Raw genomic sequence first — 23080 nt, 5'->3', positions numbered from 1 at the left:
GAGCCTGTTAGAGTTTGAGTGATATGGTATGGATGGGTCTATGCAGTATAGGATGACTTGCACTGAACAGTACCAAACCTAACAAAATCAAGCGTAGTCCAACAATTGGTACAGCAAGCCAGACACTGCGCACAGTGACCCTTGTGTGTCCCAACTCACACAGAATCCAACATCATCTCCCTGGGCCTTTCATCCCAAGTCTTACAAAATTCAACAAGAAGTTCCTCAGGTAGGGTACCAAACCTGCCAAAACCTCACAAAACCTGTCGTTGGAGTATGGCAGGTTTTGAGCAGTTAGGGTTAATATATTACATGTACATATAATTCATGTATGTACGATAACAAATGACGAACTTGACAAATTTAGCAAAGTCAGTTGTAGAACTTCAACATGTTATTTTTAGAAAGATGGGAAATAGTATGTGATGGATGACAAATACATCAAAGGAGTGAATAAAAAATGTAATAAGGTAAAACTGCTTAAGGCCAAAAGTTGGCAGTTGTTTGAAATGACAAATAGAACGCGTGTTGTAATGTTATGAAATGTTGTTTCTTGTTGATACTTTACAAGTACATGGTCATTTAAACAATTGTCCCTTTTCTGTTTACACATGTAATGCATGTTTATGTGTGTTAAGCATACGTGATTACCGATAGACTGATGAAAAATAATCTTCCACGCAAAACTACACGTTAATTGTATCAGACGCATAAATTTTCTGATTTTTTTATCAGGTTTCTCTTATGTCTTTTCTTATTCTTTGTTGTATGTGATTTCAAGTTTTCACAAGATGCCTAAACCAAACCAAATCAACTTGACCTGACAAACAAATTAGCCACAGAACCTCATTTAATATGAATAAGTGTCACAGAACTATTCGAAAAATGTGATCATCTCAATCATCCTGTTACTTCTTTCTATTTACTGGAAGCACACCACAGTAGACTGTAATTAAAATCTGAAAAGCTTCAAGTCACATTCCCTTCCATATCAGCTTGGAGAACAGATAATGAAACAACATGGCAACACAATTTATTATGCAAAATTTTGTATGTTAACCATGAACAACACCTAAGGCGAGACGGGAGTTTATTATGGTTGAGTGGTAGCTTTTTTAAATGTATATGAGCCGCAAAACTTCATGTAATAAATGTCAAAAAATAAACAGAGAATCATAGTTTCAGTTAATTTGGGAAGATTTGGCATGACATATTGAAAATATTTGCGTGACTGTAATCTGTTAATGTATGAAATATTCTATAAGTTATATTTGGACAGTTAAATGTTTTGGCATTATGAAATTAACATCAATGTAGATGTAGTAGCAGTCTACAAAAAGAAGTTAATGTATTCTCTTTAATGCAGGCTGTGGAATTCTTTGGTGAATTCTGTTTGAACCCAACAAATGTGACATTTCTACGAATCCACACTGGAGTGTATGACCCTCAACTCATTGGTGACAAGCCCAAGTGGTATCTGGAACAACTACAGCCAATCAACTTCAAGGTCTGTGCAATATTTTGATTCTTTCTGTTCTAAACAATCATGCAATACTGTGGTTGAGTCCTTGTTACGCTAGTCCGAATCCATGCCATCTGAGTCCAAATCTGACACTGAGTCCTTATTGTCTGAGTCCGAGTCCTTGTGTCCGAGTCTGAGTCATCCTTTTATGAATGCCTAATTTTGGGCCTAGTGTTCTCAATACTGACACCAATTCACGAGTGTTATTCACAAGCGACACATCCGTACAGTTGAAATGGATATTCGAAGCAGAATTTATTTGACCTTTTTTAACCTTGACCAGCATAAGAATATCTTAACATATCAGGAAACATAACAAGAACATTCACATTGCAAATTGGCGTTCAACTTTATGAGAACTGAGACATATTTTGTATCATTGGAGATTAACTTTCTGACCGCCTTTGGAGGTGGAGTGCACTCAACAACAAAATGTGTAGTGTGCATTTCAACTGAAAGAATGAAAGATTTCATCTGCATTTTTTATAATTGAAATTAAGGCTTCCCAAGTATAAGAAATAAAAATGTCAAAATCCCCAATTCAACTCCTTTGTGAATAAAGTTATTTGTTTGAAGAATGTCAAAGCGCATATTTCATAAGATTCAAACTAGAAAATGTTCATTGCCTTGAAGAAACATTGTTTCTAGTGTTTACAGTTTTTTCAATTTAAATGTACTGAGGGGAAAACTTGCTTTTTGCCCATTTTGAAGCATGAGTACTCCATGTGATTGGGAACTTAATCGTTTGGATATGCTGACATGATTGATCACGGGCATTGCTTGCAAAACGTGTTGTGAGCCAGCCAACAATATGCATGTGCTGGAGGATGATCAGAAAGCTATGGTTAGGTCTAGGCCTTTGCACATTGGAAATGTACAAGGGCATGCTGATAAAAGCCATAGCCACTAGCTATAACTTTGGAAGCCTGTTTTGGTTGCAGACATATGAGCTAGCCAGGTGATGCACATTTGTTAGCCTCAGTCTCATGCTGTAGCTTCATACATTTTTGCAGGTTTCCGTTTTAATCCTCACACTATCAATTTTCAGCAGACAGATTCATGAAAATGGATCTAGGGTATACAAATTGAAAAAGTAATGCCCAAGTTTGAAGTTCAAGATTAATCATGTTATGCTAAATACATGCACCACGGTACTGAAGTTGATCGTTTGGCACAAAAGTCTCATTAGACCGATTCCACAAGTCTGACCTCTCTTTGCTGCCTGAAGGGCGTCGATAGTACATGTACATGTACGTGGCGGGAACCAGTCTACATTTGTGAACCAGCTTCACGGGTACTGTACGCTGTTGTTCACCCACACAATGACGTACATGTACATGTACTGTATGTACATGTACTTGTACAATGTACAGCGTACCTGTGCACTTACCATGAACATGTACATGTATGTGTGTGTCTGCACAGCACAGTTTACAATTGCTTATAGAACTAGTTCGTACTTAACTTACACACACCTACATGTATGTACAGGTTTTTCCATTTGCATTGGGGCACGAATTGAAAACTGTGTCACAGTCTTCACTAAATGAAATTGCAGTAAAGTACATGTAAAGTTAAAATATGGTCAGACTCAGGCCTAGTCCTTGAGGTAGCCAAGTTCTTACTGTTGGAATCCATGTCTGAGTCCTGACTGTCCGAGACTGATTTAAAGTCTGAGTCCTTGGAAATCAGGATACATACATATAGCTGGCAAGGATAAGCAAATGATAGGACTGAGTTTGGTTTGGAACAGCTCGGTGAAGTTTGGTATGACTCACACCTCCAGTAGTGCCACTAAATGTAGAATGATGGTTTTTTATGTAGCACTCCTAAGTTTGATTCAGTGCATACACTGGTCATATGAGTGGTTAACTAGTTTTACTGTGAAAGTAATATTCAACATTAACTGATTCATACAGCCCGATTTCTTTAACCTACATGTACATGTACATACTTTGCAGTTCAGTTGTCTGATTTTGGTACATGTACCCTTTAAAAATGTTATAAATGCCAATTTCAGTCAGATTTATACCTGTAAATTATCAATTTGAGATGTGTTTATACCATCTTTCCAATACACTGTTCATTCCATCACTGAAAATAGTTTCATCTCTGGAAATGGTTTGATATTTTGTGTGTACATGTACACTGCAATAGACAGCACACTTGTTAGTGAACATGCTGCAATTGGTATACTGACCAACTGTTTTACTTATTACAGGTACAGTTTGATAACTGCACTTTAGGGATTCCAGCTAGTGGTGGTAATGAGGCTTGGTCTGATTCATCAAACCCTACTGATGAAAGTGGAGAGGAGTCAGATGGAGGGAGCAGTAGTAGTTCTTCTTATTCCTCACTTAATGACTTTGTTACTGATATGATGAATAGTGACATCCATGGAGACGTCTTAGGTCAGTATTTGAACACTTTGTCATTTATTTTTGATACACTGTGTACTCTGTAAGCACAATTTTTAAAGATCTTTTTGTGAAGGACAATGGGGTTAGGTTGAGACAGGCATAAACACCCAAATGTTAAATCACTGAACTAAAATTTTGTTAAAAGAACACTGGTCTTTCTTTTTTTTAGTATGAAAATTGTTGGAGTTAGGTTGCAATGAATCGCGTGCAAAACCAGTTCTGACATGGTTGATTGAAGTGCTTCGTGCTCACCCATCTGTGACAGTAAATTTAATTTCTTGGTGTGATAAGAAAGAGGACATCCTTAGTTAATAAGTTGTGGTTGCTAATTTCCAAAATATTTAGCCATGTCCAAGAAATGAAGACCTTTATGTTGGTTTCCTTTTTTAAAACACACTGTATTATGGTTCATTATTGCAGCTTTTTGACCCCAGAGGCTGATTTGGAAATTCGAAATCAGTCGAGAATAATGAGTGTAAAACACATTGAAAGTGGGTTAATAAATATGAATACAATAAAAGATATCATGGGAGGGGCAATTAAACTGGCCAAAGTGACAAGATTTTAAGCAAACACCCACCCACCCACCCTAATAGACGGTGAGCAAGCACAATGAAACATTTGCTTTTCTCCTGCTCACCAATTCTGTTTCCAGATTTAAATTTCTTTTCTTTTATCCTTTGTTTTTCCATGGAGACAGATAATCAAGAAACTTCAGGGTTAAGAAGTCAGGTGGATGAGACTAAAATTTACCATCCTCCTGATACACTACAGATTCCTGCTGATATGTCACAAAGTGACTCAGCTTACTCATTTCCAGAAACAGACTCATCAAGTAGTCAGGATACAACGTCACCAGAGGTAAATGATTATGGGCAGTTTATAAATGTGAACATCACGTTACATGTGTTATGTCATGCTGTGATACACTCCATTCTCCTCAGTTTCATAATTTTACTCTTTGCAAATGAAACTTTAATGATAGAAACTTAAAAATTTGTACTTGAAATTCAAATTAAAAAATCATTAGCCTTTTAAGATATGTAATTGTAGAATTGTCTTTATTGAGCATTGATATCTAAGCCACTTAACAGTTCATTTTTTTTTAATTCTCAGTGCCATGTTACATGTTATAAAACCACTGTTTTGCTTTGTAAAAACCTTATTGTAGATAATTAATGTCACTTGTCTCGATATGTCATACCCCTCAACACCTGATTCCCACCATACCTTTCCTATTTCCTGTCATGCCCAACCTATATCCCATAATATCCTGCTGCAGTCATCAGATGGTGAAGAGCTTTGCATTACATCAGGCTGGAGGGTATGCATGGTTTGTGTCTTCTACTACATGTTTATATATACATACATGTACATGTTGTAAACTTTTATTGTCTATATTGTTGGGCAATCTTTACTCCATGGAATTTTCTTCATGATAGTTTCAAAAAAGAAAAAATGTCAGTAATAAGAAATAGAGACAATGAATAAGAACCTGCCAGTACAAGATGAAAATCCAAGAACCCACATCAAGTAACACAACAAATCTTGAGCATTGACTGCTGTTTGTGAGCCTGGATACAATACTACAGTGTATATGGACATTGGTGCAGAGAGTAATTATATGTGAAGTTAGTCCTTTGGATGTTGAAATATTTCACAGCACTCCAACAGTTGAGTTGATCCTATTAGAGTGTCGGTTTAATGTTCCCACAAGAATTTACTACTACAGTGGAACACCGCTGTACTGATCAATTGGCTGTACCGAACATTGTCCTTGGCTCCCAATATTTTGTGCACAAAACCTACCAAACACTATGCAGTTACAGTTTGTAATTCCTGAATGTCATGATTTTTTATGTTTGAAAGTGACAAGGATTAGAAGGGAAAGCCACTAGTTGTTGGAGAGTTAATTGTAATTAACTAGCTGAGAAACTGGGTACATTGGTCGGCACTTGTTCGAAGTCGTCATATAGTAACAGCCAGGGCTCGCATGATTAATCTGCCAGCGGTACATATATTGAATGGACACTGGTTTTGCGACTCTGCATGATCAGGTGTGAAAGAAAACCGCACTCGCACCGCGGCATTGTACTAACATTAGTCTAAAGATTACACAAGCCACTGAGATTTGCCACAGCATGCATCAGAGATCGATCCTGAGCGGTAGCTTCAGGACTTTTAGGATAAACTTGAAATCAGTTTTGTCACTTAAGTTTAATAAAAAACAAAAATAATCAACAGATACAGTTTTAGAGACCTTAACAGCGAAGAGCAAACCAGCAAACAGCGAACCACAGTATCACAAGAGGTTACACTTCGGTTAGACAAGAGAGGGCGCTACTCAATATGGCAATGGAATGTTCGACAGTAAATTTCGCTATACCGAATGACCGCTATGCCAAACATTTAGTGTGGACCCCGTCATGTTTGTTATAGTGGCCTTCCACTGTATTAGGCCTATCAGCTGTATGGTATTACCAATGAATTGTCTTTGCATTATGGTTTGCTTTGTTAGCAGGGGACTAGTCTTTGAAATCAAGATGTGATTTGCAGTGGTGAGGGTGACATAAGTTTTTGTCATCTGGTCATTTGATTATTCTTGGGCAATGAAAATACAGTATTCAAGACAGATTATAACAGTTAAACGTACGTACATTTAAGCTGATATTCAGAGTATTCTTTTTTAATGCTACTAGTAAAGTACTTTAAAACTGCCATTTGAGACTTGCCACGGTATGGTGTCCTTTATTTGAGGAATATGAATTATTTTTATCAAACATGGAATTGGCAATGAATGGATTGCAGTGGGTATGTTCAGACAAGATATAAGGACATTAGTAGAGAAGCAGGGGGGAGGGGTGACGTCAGAGGGACCAGTGGTCCCCCTCTCACTTTTTCAACTGAGGGGACTTGGCCGCTGCTCCACTTTGGCAGGTCTTATAATGATTTTATTGGGCAGGACTTAATGAATCAGTCTATTAATGGCTGATGCCTGATGGTCTCACAATTACATGTACCTCCTCCTTTTCAAAAACTGCTGGTGCTGGACAAGGAACCCAGCAGTAGCCGTTCTTGTGCTCCAAATTTAATGTTCCAATCTACTCATTGAAAGAAATTTTGTTCCACTTCAAAGATACTGATTTTGAGAAACGATAACCATCTGAAATGATTGTACATTTAATGTTGCAGACTTTCTTTCTTGACCATTAGTTGACTATGCATGCATAAATCTGATATTTACATGCAGAATGAGTGCAGCCTATTTTGCACTACAAGACACCACAAAACATACTACTTTACTTTCCAAACCACTTGTACTTTACAGGTTTGTTTGCATGGTGAAATTGAATGTTATTGTTGCACAATAAATTGAGCAAAAAGAAAGGAAAAAGTTGTAATGAAAGCTATATCGTGTTCAAAACTGCTTGTTTTGATGTACTGGTAATGCTATTGATTTGTTATAAATGATTCATGAGTTTAAACCTTTTTTGCGCTAAATAAGGGGAAACAGGCTACCAGGGCTCTATGTGTGTACATGGCTCTTTCTGGTATATAGTTATACTTGATCAACCACTTTGAATATTGATTTACATGTACAAACCATAAAAGCATGGTTAGAATCAGATAAAAATCAATGTTTTAACATAAGCACATAAATTCCCCCAATTTTTTTGTTTTAGTTCCTAGGAGAGACATTCTCGCCCTCAAATTTATGAAAGTATCTGAAATCTGATGTGAAAGGCTAGACAGTGTACTTGAATCATTTGTAATGTATATGACATTGCCTCAATTAGTCACTCATAGTTGAGGTGTGGTTCCACAGATCCTAAGGAGTTCAAAATGATCCAGTGATGCTCTTTTGGCAGTTCTTTAAACCAAACTTTGTGTTTTTTTTCACAAGCCGTCGAGAGCATGCACTTGAGTATACAGTGTTAAAATACACGTCGGGCAGGGCAAAAAAAATCCAAAATTAATTAGAATTCAACACACTACTGCCCCACTGCAGGAAACATTAGAAAAACATGTATTTTCATATTTTTCTGGTTTTGGTTTGCATCAGATTGGGATGGAACAGAACATAACAGAATTAGAATTACATTTTCAATTACCATCCACAGATTAAGTATAACTAATTTGTTTAAAGCCATACTATAAAATCGGGGTCAGATTAAATGAATGTACAAATGTCATTTCTTCCAGATGTTTGCCTGATTTTAGGCCTTAACTTACATACAGTGACAATTTCTGAAACACAGGTGTGTTCCTGTGTTTTTGTGTAGTAATATTTCTTATTTGCAGTAAAAAAACACTTATCAGTGTACTTCTGAGTTCTGTTTCTTGAATAATTTCTCTCCCCACTTGTACATTTTTCTGTGCAAACGGTAAAATTACATGTATGTCTAATACTGAATGACCTTTGTATATCAAATTAATGCTCTTATCAGTTGGATTATCAGGTAGTGGAAGGTCCTCTTCAAAGATAAGATTGTTGGAGACCAACCAGTGTTTTCTTTGAGCACATTTAAAGTAACTAAAGCCATATGTAGAAGAATGGTATAGTAGCTAATTTCAGGTTATTTGGGGCACTGCTAACAACTCTGTCAGCAGGTTTGCTCGAAAAAGGTATGGGTGTGTGAAGTGACCAAAGGACCATACCACAGTAGCAACTAGAGGTCTGTTTCTGTACTGGCAAGGAGACTTGTTTATTGTATTTTGCAAGCACATAGCGATTGTGTATGAACATTATCATCAAGGGCAGTGTAGAAGTGCACCAGTAATTGTGAGTTTATTTTGAATAGAAAGAGTGATATGGTCGTATTAGTTTTGGATGTGATTAAGAATGTATCATTTTAAAAATCTGCAAAAGAAAAATCATTGGCTGAAGTGTTATGAAACAAACATTTACTTCTTGAACTCATGGCATAGTGAAACAATCCTCCATGGTGTGCACTCTTGGTTTTCTGTTTTACCTCTGTAAATGTTCAATGCATTAAAAAGGGAGGCTAGTTTTACAATGTACTTTGTACATGTATAATGCCTGAATAAATCCCTGTTATCTGATTGGTGGGTAGTTGACAATGTGTCATTGAATTTTTTTCCAATGCACAGCACAGCCACACAATAAAAAATAGATGTTTCATTCCATGGAATGGAAATTCACTTCAGTGGTGACATTAAACCACAACCCCTTACACAATATACATATAGATGATTTGAGAATTTCTTCAGATGACATTAAGCCATGACACAGAGATTTGTTCACGATTTATTCAGGTGTTATACAAAGCACTGATTGTTTTGTATTCTCATAGTGAGAAAAATGGAGGGTAACTTTCCATCTTTGACGTCATGAAGTTTTTCTTACCATTGCGTATATAAATGTGTACAAACATTTATAACTTGTATACTAAATGTACCACTCAACACAGCTTCACTTCGTACATGTACATGCACGTTCAGTAATATACCAATATATGTAGTACCTTGTTTTAAAATGGATTTTTTAATTTTAATATGGAATCTTTCAAAATTTTTGTATTGCAAATGCCATAATTTAAGGATTAAGTTCAACCATTAGCTGCACATTTGCTTGTTAATGATCATGTACATGTACAAACATTTTCGATCTGATTTTTCATGAAAGACCTACATGTCAAGTATTCTGATTACTTATTACACATTAACAGAGTTCATCAACTGTTGGCTGATGTATTTCATGCAAACTCTTTTTAGTGGTGCACAAACTGTGTGTCAATTGCCATGCGTAAAAGTGTATGTTTTATTTCAAAAATTTAAAAATTTGATTTTATTTGTTTCAGTCATGTTTGACTGATTAGTTTAATTTGTAAATTTTTTGCTATTTTTATTATTCAATTATTTGAAGTTCTAAATAGGAGAAATTCAGAACTTAAAGAGTTGCAGTTATCTTTTGACGGATTTTGCATTGTAAATGAGATGCTGGTTTTGAGCACTGTTTGATGTATTTTCATTACTACAGAGCAAAATGGGGCAAGACATGGAAGGTGACAGTGATGCAGATGCAGATAGCATTCAGTACGACTCCGACACGTCTCCACAGATGACTGGACTTAGCCACAAGCACAAAACAGCAGCTGGCTCAGTATCCAGCATTCCAGCAGACAGTGCAACTGATGATGTGGATTCCAGAAGACGAGGAAGTGGGAAAGATGAACATTCCTCACCAACATTCCTAGAGAAGGTCAATGCACTGTTCCGATCAGATTCATCAGATTCTTCAACCCCACCGACACCGACTAGAAAGAAGCCATCTTTGTTGAAGAACATTATGGATCTTGCTTTGGAGACAACTTCCAGCAAGGAACCAGTTGGTAAGTTTTGTTAGGGGGAACTGGAAAACAAGCAGAGATTCAAATGGGCAAGGATGTAAACTTACAAATCTCTCACAGATTACAAATTTACAAATTACAGATTCATAGGTACAATGGAAAAAAGACTACTTGCTTGAAAACTGATAAATAGTTTACCCTTTAGCTTGTTTGGAATATAATAATGTTTGCTTCATGCTCTTCATCGTTTTTGTAATTATCATGAATGGAATGCTATTTCACATTTGATATCTGTGTTCTTTTGACCTCTTTAGGTAGAAGTGGGCCATTTTTATAGGTGGTTTATTTTGTGTTGGCAGACTTACATTAGATTCCCATTAATGCACACTCAGAGGGACCATTTGAACATTACCAGTGGAACAACATTAAGCACATTTTACACAGCACAACCCATTCAAACCTTCAAAGTTTTAAGACTATGCATATCAAGGCATACATAGAGTAACACGTGTTCATGTCACCTAAACCTCTATGAGATGTACCCTCATTATTCGTATGTATCAGAAAGCGTAAAATAAAACAGGCATCTTACATGAGATTGATACATGTACATGTTGCATTGTGCATGTTGTATGTACAGCATGCCTGGTGGGAGCTCATGAGGTAATGCTTGCATGATACACTGGTTCCTACAGCAAAAAATATCAAAAACGACTTGGAATAGCCAGGAGCCAATGACCCATGCATTAAGTACTGTAACTTTCAGAGCATAAGCTTGGCTTACACATTGATTCTCACACTGAAGTATGTGTCTACAGCTTATACGCCGGTCAGCTTGACAGCAAAATTTGAAGGATAAAATCAGTCACAAAAGCTACACCAGGGCCACGCGTACTGCATACTCCGAATGGCACACAGTTCTTACCTACTATCCCAGCCCCAAATGGCACACATTTCTTACCCACCATCCCAGCCCCAAAAGGCACATAGTTCTTACCCACCATCCCAGCCCCAAATGGCACACAGTTCTTACCCACCATCCCAGCCCCAAATGGCACACAGTTCTTACCCACCATCCCAGCCCCAAATGGCACACAGTTCTTACCCACTATCCCAGCCCCAAATGGCACACAGTTCTTACCCACCATCCCAGCCCCAAATGGCACACTGTTCTTACCCACCATCCCAGCCCCAAATGGCACACAGTTCTTACCCACCATCCCAGCCCCAAATGGCACACAGTTCTTACCCACTATCCCAGCCCCAAATGGCACACAGTTCTTACCCACTATCCCAGCCCCAAATGGCACACAGTTCTTACCCACTATCCCAGCCCCAAATGGCACACAGTTCTTACCCACTATCCCAGCCCCAAATGGCACACAGTTCTTACCCACTATCCCAGCCCCAAAAGGCACACAGTTCTTACCCACCATCCCAGCCCCAAATGGCACACATTTCTTACCCACTATCCCAGCCCCAAATGGCACGCAGTTCTTACCCACTATCCCAGCCCCAAATGGCACGCAGTTCTTACCCACTATCCCAGCTCCAAATGGCACGCAGTTCTTACCCACTATCCCAGCTCCAAATGGCACACAGTTCTTACCCACCATCCTAGCTCCAAATGGCACACAGTTCTTACCCACTATCCCAGCCCCAAATGGCACGCAGTTCTTACCCACTATCCCAGCCCCAAATGGCACGCAGTTCTTACCCACTATCCCAGCCCCAAATGGCACGCAGTTCTTACCCACTATCCCAGCCCCAAATGGCACACAGTTCTTACCCACCATCCTAGCTCCAAATGGCACACAGTTCTTACCCACTATCCCAGCCCCAAATGGCACACAGTTCTTACCCACTATCCCAGCCCCAAATGGCACGCAGTTCTTACCCACTATCCCAGCCCCAAATGGCACGCAGTTCTTACCCACTATCCCAGCCCCAAATGGCACGCAGTTCTTACCCACTATCCCAGCTCCAAATGGCACACAGTTCTTACCCACCATCCTAGCTCCAAATGGCACACAGTTCTTACCCACTATCCCAGCCCCAAATGGCACGCAGTTCTTACCCACTATCCCAGCCCCAAATGGCACGCAGTTCTTACCCACCATCCTAGCTCCAAATGGCACACAGTTCTTACCCAGTATCCCAGCCCCAAATGGCTCGCAGTTCTTACCCACTATCCCAGCCCCAAATGGCACACAGTTCTTACCCACTATCCCAGCCCCAAATGGCACACAGTTCTTACCCACTATCCCAGCTCCAAATGGCACACAGTTCTTACCCACCATCCTAGCTCCAAATGGCACACAGTTCTTACCCACCATCCTAGCTCCAAATGGCACACAGTTCTTACCCACTATTCCAGCCCCAAATGGCACACAGTTCTTACTCACCATTTAGGCCCCAAATGGCGCACAGTGTTCAGTCATTAGTGGGCCACATGAATTTTCCAATACTCACCAGTGCACACAGTGGGTAAGAACTATTTCACAAAGATGTGCGCAGGAATTTTGAATGTGTTCAAAATATCTGGCGACTGTCGCCATTCTGGCTTTCTTGTCTCAAAATAGTCCCAAAGCCTTCGCAAGTGTCGTGCTACGGGCGTCAAACCATCTGAAAAATGTTGCCAGCTTTCGTCAACTGAAAAAAAGTGGCTTGAACCTCGGGCTGGTCCTAGAAGGCCTTGGGGTGGTCAGACAAAACCCAGGCCTTGAGCCATGGCTGGTCTTGATTGAAGGTCTATCCAGGGGTCCTGCATGCCCAGCTTCTCCAGAGGCTGGATACTTACTGATGCTGACCTTGGTTTTGCTGGGGGGGGAGGTGTTTATACTAGGTGGTCGGAGGCTATGCAATGTGATTCTCTCTACGGGATAGTTGCTTGCATGACAGTCTCTATAGAGTCATAGTCCCTTCACATAAGTTTGCTGATGGTGCCTAACCATCTCATAACTATGGCACAATTTTCATGAGAAGGTTGGATGAATGTCTTGCAATTTTTGCCAAATTTGCAACACAAAATTGACCATAAGTTAACCAAAAGTCACAGTGAAATTCCAATGACCACAAGATATTTGCATGAACATCTCAGAAATTTCCAAACATGTAAAAGTAGCAGCTTTTCTCTGGTAAAAGTGCCATGAGCCCAGTCTATCAAGCTCACCAAAGTTGCCAACTCAAGAGTGAAACCACCTTTATGTTTAAGAACATATCTGTGTTGTTTTTCAAAACATGGTACATGCATTTTTTTGCATGGCATTTACTTTGTGGCATACATTCAGTGATTAACATTACTAACAGACATATTTGGATAATGCAGGTTCACCAACATCAGACCTACATGAGTACAGCCCCAGTGTGCGTTCAGACCCTGGACCGTATCGAGGCAGCAGTGTTACTCAAACTAACTCGATGGGGTTACCACTTAGAAAAAAGAAAGCAGCATCTCCATTTCCTAGAGGTAAAGGTCTTCTGGAAGTCAATGTCAGTTTTATTGACTTGCTCCCTACACTGTGCTTCATTGCATCAGTAAATTTGTGCTGTCTGTATACTGTCTGTACTTCAGTCTTAAGCATGTGGCACATCTTTCTGATCTTGACCAGTTCACTTGCTCAATATAACGTGCACACATACATGTACATATACCTCTGTCTGGTCACAATAATTAGTTATGTGATGACCAGTCGCTGGATGCTTCTTGGAATGCCATTTTAAGTGATATGACTTCCGTCATGAATCTTACTGGTCAATACAAATTTCATCAAATTTGGTGAAACTATATACATGTATGGTCAGGTTGGTCCCATTTTTAGTGTACACTCCCCAATTTTCTTGTCCATTGTCCTGATGATTCACTGAACCAGTAAATTGGGAAAGGTAAGTGATGCGGATTTTCCAACATTCAGTATCTACTCACTCTAAGCCCCTTTCCAATTTCTTCGTGTAACCACCTGCTTGCGCAACTCTTGCCAGCTTTCAGTTATTGTACTAGTACATCTACCTGTGTACATCTACTTATATGTGAATGGTGCATGATTTTATGAGCTGAACTTCTCTTTAGGCTCCAGATATCGGTTGCCATATTGTTGCTAAATGGTGAATAGTTACAACCTAGCTATTATCCTGAACAGATGGCAACAAAAGCTTTCATTTAGCACTACTCAAAAAAAAGTAAAAACTGTACTTGCAACAGTGTGTATTTAGCCATGCCATCCAATTAACTTTGGCTATTTAACCCTAAAAAGAGCCAGGGTTTTTGGACCTTTTTCTCAGCTGGGGAGGAGGAATTGACCCCCCCCACACACACACACACACATAAGATCTGAGCTGTTACTTGCCCAATCATTTCGAAACCTAACATGAATATGTAAAGACTTTTATTATCAGCACAAATTTTAAGTTTTTAAGTTATTCTGACATTGAGTTTAACGTTTTGGTCATTTGAAGTTCATGGCCTCAGACATGTCTGCCTGTGTGCATTGAATCAGTGGTCAGAGTATGTTCTCTGTCCCAAAATAAAAGTACATTGTGCAATAACAGCATGTCTGATCTTCAAAAAGTTGGAATCAAAATGACTGCAAGATGTTGCTGAAAAATTCCTTGAAGCTTGGCACATGAAAAATGCACTGCAACATTATTGGAGAAAATGTTGCCCCCCTCTCCCCCTCTTTTAGGTTTAAAATTTGGCAGCTGTAACCTTGCTGTTGTCCCAGTGGTTGGGTATGTACCTCCATACACCTTTATAAAAAGGACTTAATCTCACTGCATTATACTTTGGCAGCTGAGCATAGTAAATCTCTGTGAATTTCACACCATCTTATGTGCATAAACTTGTAGTATATGTTCTGCTGTTTAAAGGAATCAATGAAAAACAGTACCAAGTGGGTGGTATTTAAGTGATAGTAATTACATGTATGGCACTCAAATACATCCAAAACTCTTTTTCCTAGATACTCGCCGTTCATTAGTGGAGCGTTCTTCACTTATAAAACACAGCTCTACTAAGAAACCAGATAAGGATCGGAAAAGACTGTCCATTTCAGAAGATAGACCTAATAGGTATGTATGTGTTTAGGGATTAATAGGCCTTACCAATCAAGAGAATGTTCACCTTCAATGGCAGTTGGTTTAAAGAGTTTGCTGTTACATACATGTACACTGTATGCAAATACAATTCATTTCTATTCCCCTGTTGTTTTTCATATTCAAGCATGAACTGTATTGCATGTTAAGTTTCCTTTTATTTTTGTTTAAAATAGAATAATGGTCCCAACTTTTGAAGAAGACAATTTTTGAGGGACTGTCATAACGTGAGGAGTGTCAGTTCTGATATCATTATGTCTTTTTGACAGTGTACAGCAGTAGTAAACAGGAATGCATGAGCACTCTTAATTACTCTTTGTGGGGTGGGGGTTCACTGGTATATGTACATGTATGTAATTTGGCACAGAGTAATGCTTAGCTGAATCTTCAAACACCTGCAGCATCTTTATATGGACACTGACTACTTGACACACGATGTTAGCAGTGGCATTTAATCTATCTGCCATGTCTCTTAACTACCCTTGGGAAGGGAGGGTATTGTGACCAGTATCCATAGCATACATGCTCAGCAATCTAAACTAGACTACCATGTTTTGGGTCACTATATGTATTAACTTTAACAACCACTAGGGCCCAATTTGACAGAGCTACTTAACACGGAACAGAAAAATTGGTCTTACTACATCAGCACAATTTTTCTAACTGTAAGCACTGTATCATGTCATTGCTTAGTGTGGTTGTGCTCATGGTTGCAAGCGCATGGAGATTTCCACTGTTTTGTCACTATGTTAAGCAAATTTTTCCTCCAAGGTACGTTTGTGCCGTGCCCTACATGACTACTTGCAATGCTTACGGTCTCCGTGAAATACGTGGAACCTCTGTTGGTATGAAATTGGGTACTACTACTTAGTAGCATCTTGAAATTGAACTCTGATGATGCTTTCATCAAGTGCCCTACATAAGTGCCCGTCAGACACTCTGTTTCATCGGTGCATACATGTATATGTATGTGCCATGATGTGTGACTAGCTGTAGTTTATAAATGTCAAAGTCGAAAGATTTTGTTTGGTTTTTGCAGCAGGCCTTAACCCCAGCCATCAAAGCAAAATTTTGGAGCCTTTTAATATGAATATTCCACAGGGATATTCAGTTAAAATTTAAGACCTGAAAATCAGGGTAATTTAGCAAAACATATACTTTGTATGAGATTCAATCAAAATGACAAAGGAAATTTCATAGTTCAAAGTACTTAAAATTACAACTTTAATGATTTACATTTTGTGAAATGCATAACTACGCTTAAACATTTGTATTTTCTTTTCAGCAAGAATGATCGATCATTGAAGACATTAATGTGAGCATTTAAATTATTATAAATGTATTCATATTTTGTCAAGCATACTCTCTTCTTAGCCTTGCCTCCACAACTACGCGTGTCATTGCATGAAAGTGCATTATGCACGTACATGTACAAGCTTTATAGGGTGTGCTTGTTATCATACACTTGTTTTGTTCATTTTGCTTTACTTGAAAATATTTCAGCTTCATTCACGTTTGTTCATTATTTGAATTCAACTGTCATATGCTGTTTGAAAAAAAAGTAACATTCATTGTACGTTTTGCTAGCACCCATAATGTCATAAGTACAGAATTTTTTTACTATTGATAAGTGTGGCCAGGCATCAAACTTTGTTATCAGACTTACTAAGGTGTATTTTAGTTTGTATTGCTGAATAGAGAGGTACACTGCATTCAGAAATATGTGACCTGCTTAGGCATAATGAGTAATAACCCCTGAGTCCACTGTGCTCATCCTACCCAAACAGTTGTTTCATTTACAAGTTCATTTGTGCCTTATTTTATTCGCTAAAAACTTAATCATTGAATTGTAATGCACCCTCTATTACCACAATGCGTAGCAGTGCCACTGCCCTGTTTGTCCTTTTTCTAGAAAGTGCTATCGATATTGTCCCTAGGCATTTTTGATTTGTCAAGTTTCTTTTCTGTGGTTTTGGATATACATGTATATTGTCTGTGAATGTGTATGCTATTTATGGTTTTTGTGTGGTATTTTTCTTTTTCTTTGTATATAGGCTTGTGGGTTGCTGTCATTGATTGATTATACATAGGTCGTATCATCTAGCAATATCATATATGGTCAACCAGGTGACTTGGGACGGTTGAGGGCTTAACACATTCAGCGTTTCTCAGCCCTCCGCCTAGACTGACAGGAGTTAGTCAACAGTAGGATCGAGGTATTAAGGTTCAAAGCCGTTATTTGTGATTACTGTGCTAATGACCGCCCCGTTATCTGGTTAGAACCAATGTCGGCCAACAAACACGCACAGGGAACTGAGCTGCAATGCATGCGATCAGAATGCTCAGCTCCCCTAGTGTGTGCTTGCTACCAGGATAATGAATGACAGGATGCTCGGGCTGTCCCAGTGAATGCGCCCAGGCCATTTTCACCCTTCCTGTTTTTTCCTTGATGCTATCCTGGAAGAACGCTCCTGAACCTCCCACCACTGTGGCTCAGCCCACACAACCTCCACCCAAACGTGATCTTTAGCTTTACCGTTCTTCCACTGCTTCCACCCAGCCAGCCTTGTCGGCAAATTTTCCATATAATCTTCCATGCGTTAAAAGCGTAAAAATTCCATGTCTTCTTCTGCTGGGTCATTTAGTAGGAAGCTTCGTTTATCCAAACACCATAACCCCTCTCCTGCATGTGAGCTGCAGCTCAACGGTCCTTCTGCCGCTAGTGCCAATTTAGCCTCATCTGCGTATTTTTCACAAATGCTCCCGTGCATAAGGAGTGTAACATGCTTCTTCCACTGGGCCATCTAGTAGGAAGTTGCATTCATCCAAATACCACACCGCCTCTTCCTCAGCTATCGTTTTGGCTTTCAAGTCCCGCCGAGTCCTTATCTTTGCCATCCTGAACTTTCACCATCCAGTGCAGACACGCATTGGCTGTCAGCATGGGCTCGAATAACCCAGTGGACAATCTAGACATATCCGAACCCTCATGCGATCCCTCTCAGGAAGCTCAATAGGACCTAGTCCACTCTTATTCCAATAATCAAGATTGATCTGCCGGGAAAGGAGAAATAGACTCCGCTGTTAGCTATATACAATCGGAGGCTCCTCGTTGTCTACTCCAGAAATATATGATTGTAGTCTTGGGTCAGCCACTCTAGCATCGTAGAATTTCTCCTGTATGTGAAAAAAAATCCTGGCCCTCTCGACCATGCTGCAGTTGCTCTTAACCACTTGCTGCCGGGGGCAGTTATCAATGTTGATGATGCTGGTCTGGGATAATTACCATTTTTTTCTGTTTTCAAAATTCTTAAAAAATTCCTATCTTCATTTACTGGACTCTTTTATACAAACACGTGAAGGACTGTCTGGTGTCCACTCTAGCCTGACAGACAAAATCTGTTGACGCATGAGTATTTCAGCAAGGCTTGCACCCTTGTAAAAAGAGCCCAGATTGTGTGGTGCTATATAACTGTCTTTTGTTCACGAACTTGGTTCAGGGAGTTGCTGACCTCTTTTCAATATGGGCCAGATTAGCATGCAGCAGTGCTGTGTGGCTCGTCGCTGCAGTGATGGAGCACTTTTGTCCCGGGTGGTAATCCGCTCGCTCTAAATGCCCCAAACCGTGGTATACTATTTCAAAGCAAGGCTGGATTATCTCCACTTTCTAGAGTCAAAAAATGTCCGTAGTGCCCAGCAGCCTGGACTTTTGTTCCGAGTACGGTCTTTTGTTAAAAGGCCCTGTTCCCTTTGTCTGAGTTTGGAGACCCCGGCCACGCATATAAAGCATGTGTATCGGGATCCGGTATCCCCGGCACAAAATGGTTAAGGAGGTGGACGAGAATGCCAACTCTCTCTTTGAGCAATTATCACTCATCTCCGGCCTCACTCTGTCTACTCATAGAGCACTGGCAGTCTTGTTTTCAGGAAGAACCTTCAGGATTCGACTGGCCATCCGGTCTATCAACATCCCAAGTGGTCTTCACCCAAATTGCATTAGTTGTTGCCGCTTACCTACACCAGTTAGTCATCCTAACTTTCTGATTTTTCTATGGCTAACTCAGTGTAGACAGTTTTCCAGACAAGGCTGCAGTTGACACTAGCCTTATGAGGTTGCCAGCCATCTGGAGGGAAAATCGAGATCTGTCCTAGCTCATGGCTTGATTTGTGTTGGTGCAGCTCTCCAACCCACCTGGGGCTCTTGCACACAAACACAATTCCTCTTTGTCCTGATGATGAGCCTAGTGGACCTGGTACCTCTTCACCATCTTCATAAGGAGTCCCCTCCAGCTCACTTACTAATGTTCTTACGGCTAAATGTGACCCAATCGACCTCCCAGTTTTCATAATGGATCTCGTTCAGTCACACCTCTGCTGGCAGCTGATACAGAACCATCTGGTGTACAACCTCCCTCTTCAAAGATGGGTCCGTATTACTGTTATTATGGTTTATTAAATACACTGTGTTTGTTGCCTGAAGGCTCAATTGCCTCAGTGTATACATATTAAAATTAACAATAGGTGATGACTTTCTACAGATCTGTCCCAATTTTCATGGGGTACTTCCCTTCCTCACCTTTCAGGTCTCAGGGACAGGGGTGCCTCAGTTATTAGGAAGTCTCTTCAACATTCTGGAACTCCAGGCAGCCTTCAATGCTGAACATCACTTCTGTACAACCATTAGGGTAAATCTGTCCTGTTTGATCAGACAAATTGTCCCCAAGGGTATTGGACTCTGGAATTGACCTGAAGGCATCCCATATCCCCACAGCCAACATTGCAACTCTTTTGCAGATGTATGCTCTCAGAGAAAGATTCACCCAACGGAGTAGACTCTGCATCACCATGTGGCAAGTTAATCGAGGAATTTGACAGTTTATATATTGTCCTTTTGTTCATGATGGAGAATGTTCAGCTGCTGATGTTGTGCGCCAGGTTCCTTCACCTACAAACCTGGGCCACAGACGTCTTGCATTTCGGCTGGGAAGGGTCACTTGCCTATGCGCCTACTCTTCATCCCAGCAGTTCTGTCTGAGTCGTTCGGTAGCATTGTTATGGTCGTTTCTTCACTCTATTTTGGCTTCACCAGCCCTAGTGCCCCAATAAAGCAGGCTGCTAGTATAATTCTACACGAACAGCTTTCTACGTTATGGTGTGTTGGTCGTCATGCGACTCCAACCGAGACAGCTGTAACCGCAGTAGCCAACTTTCTTTCTTGTACCCACCTTACCTGAAACTACAGTTCGCTTTCATTCGCAACTATCATTTTTTCATCATAACTGCCTACAGTGGTTGTCCCTGATGGTTCCTCTTCCTTGGACAACACTTCCCTCAGGACGTGTTCTCCTTTTGGCATGTTCAGTGCATGTATATACGAGTTAGGCTGCAGTAAAAGTATATTTGTACGCAGATTGGATAGTTGAAGTGTACATCTTGTATCCAAGTAAACAATGCAGACTTAGCACAACATTTGCATATCTGGAAACCAATCAAGAGGCTTGATTTTTCTTGTGTTGTTTCATACTGATCCAAGCTACTGTAGGTATGTAGGAACCAATCATGTAACGTAATTGGCTTTTTCACAACTTTGGGAAAAAGGTATTCTTTTTTGTTTTGTTTTTTTCCTTCCTCTTCCTGTTCTGACCTAAAGCCCATTTGTTTGTGCACATTTCTTCCACCATCCACTTTGGTCCTTTTGCAACTTCTGATCTTAATCAAACTGACATCATTGAACAACCTTTGTTCAAAGATGTGCCTAGAACAATGACGTCATGATGACGTCATCAAGTGATTTTTTATTGAATTTTCAATATTTATTTTAGCCCATTGACTTTGTACACATATTCAAGGCTTCATTTTGGTAACTTGACTATCTTTGATCCTCATCAAAGTTACACCAAACACAAACCTTAAGGCAAAGAAAATACTAAAATAATTACGTCTTGATGACATCACCAAGTTATTTATTATAGATTTTTAAATGTATATTTCAGCTCATTGACTTTGTGCACGTTTTCAAGGCACAATTTACGTTACTTGGCAATCTCCATTCGTCATCAAAGTTACAGCCGGCAAAGACCATGATTCAAAATCATTGGCTAATTTATGACGTGATGATGATGTCATCGCCTTATTTTATATTGATTTTTGAATATTCGATTTTTTCCCATAGGTTTTTTACACATTTTTCTAATTGACACTAGTGAACGAGTTGTCTTTTACTTCGGACCAAGATTACTATAAGAACGAAAGCGTGTATTTTCCAGTCTGTTATTTGCTTTAAAATATGCCTGAAGCAAGATTTATTGAAAACGAATGACAACATGATGATGTCATCACATTCTTTTGTATTGATTTTTGAATATTTCATTTTTCCCCTTAGGTTTTGTACACGGTTTTCTAATTAACACTAGTGAACAAGTAGTCCTTTACTTCCTCTCAAGATTACTATAAGAACGAAAGAGAAATCAGTTATTTCCCAGTCAGTTATTTGATTTGAAATATGCCTCAGAGTCTGAATATGAAGTAATATTTCATAAAAATTGTTCAGTTTAGGCGCAAATCAAGTAACTCGAAGTTACAGGAGCAGTGTTTCTGCGAACAAGTTTATGGCCCATTGACTTTGTACATGTTTTCGAGCCACAATTTTGGTAGCTTTGCGATGTTTGATCGTTGACAAAGTGATAGGCAACAAAGACCTTGATGCAAAATTTATTGAAAATGAATGACGTCATGATGACGTCATCACCTTATTTTGTATTGATTTTTGAATATTTCATTTTTCCCGTAAGTTTTGTACACATTTCTTGACTTGGCATGAAATTTGTAAACTTCAAAGCCTTTTATCTGCTAAAGGACATGTCCTATCTAGTTCAAATTTTGCAGATAACTAGAAAGGAAAGTGTTATAGACGAATGTAGACCTCCTGTGCTGATGACGCCATCAGGGAATAGTCATGTGACGTTAAAGGCGCCCTCTTTAGGGCCCTTTATCTCCTGAAGTAGATTTCCCATCAGGTTCAAATCTTGCAGATATCTTGAAAAGAGAGTGCTTTATAGAAATATTAACCTCATGTGATGATGACATCATCAGGAGACAAGTCATGTGAAATTAAAGGTGCAACCTTTAAGGCTCTATATCTCCTAAAGTACATGTCTGATCGGGTTCTAATCCTGCAGATATCTTGATAACTCACTGCTTTAGAGGAATATTGAACTTATGTGATGATGATGTCATCAGGAGATACATGTACATCACGTGACATCAAAGGTGCACTCTTTAAAGCCTTCTATCTCGTGAAGTACATGTCCGATCCGGTTAAAATCTTGCAGATATCTTGAAAAGGGAGTGCTCTTGAGGAATATGTACCTGATGTGATGATGACGTCATTGATGTGGAGTCAAATAATATTTTTTTTAAAGGATGTTATTTCCTGAAGTACATGCCTGATATTCTTTTGAAACCTTGGATCCAAATGGTAATAATGACAGATTTACGCTATCACATTTGTGCAGTAGATTGATTGTTCAACTGAAGAAAGGGATGCGAAAAAGCCCTTTGTTCTGTTGGCAAACAGGGAGGGGGCTTTTTCACAGTTTACAAAAAAAGACATTCTTTTTTTCATGATTCTTTTTTTTTTTTTTTCGCAGTTTGCAAAAAAGGCGTTCTTTTTGTCAAGATTATTATTTTTTTCTTCTTCCCATTCCTTTGTACACAGTTTTTCTTCGCAGTACTTT

At 39.4% G+C, this 23080-nt stretch overlaps 1 protein-coding gene across 6 annotated transcripts in view; it reads left to right on the top strand.

The window, feature by feature from the left end:
- Positions 1-23080, top strand: part of madd (MAP kinase activating death domain) — a 142280-nt gene that overhangs the window by 26159 nt on the left and 93041 nt on the right. For 4 of the 6 annotated variants that reach the window (XM_087130428.1, XM_087130425.1, XM_087130430.1 and 1 more), the window contains exons 8-15: positions 1367-1507; positions 3744-3933; positions 4643-4803; positions 5225-5266; positions 9944-10295; positions 13582-13722; positions 15212-15320; positions 16630-16659. In XM_087130428.1, the coding sequence (XP_086986554.1) occupies positions 1367-1507; positions 3744-3933; positions 4643-4803; positions 5225-5266; positions 9944-10295; positions 13582-13722; positions 15212-15320; positions 16630-16659 (1166 nt within the window). The remainder of the gene's footprint in view (positions 1-1366; positions 1508-3743; positions 3934-4642; positions 4804-5224; positions 5267-9943; positions 10296-13581; positions 13723-15211; positions 15321-16629; positions 16660-23080) is intronic. The other 2 variants (XM_087130427.1, XM_087130426.1) reach the window with 2 other exon arrangements.

Source organism: Acanthaster planci, linkage group LG20, assembly GCF_054643075.1.
Source record: "Acanthaster planci isolate LZ-2023a linkage group LG20, COTS_SCS, whole genome shotgun sequence".
In the NCBI taxonomy this organism is placed as follows: Eukaryota; Metazoa; Echinodermata; class Asteroidea; order Valvatida; family Acanthasteridae; genus Acanthaster; species Acanthaster planci.
This window is presented reverse-complemented; position numbering and strand designations above follow the sequence as displayed.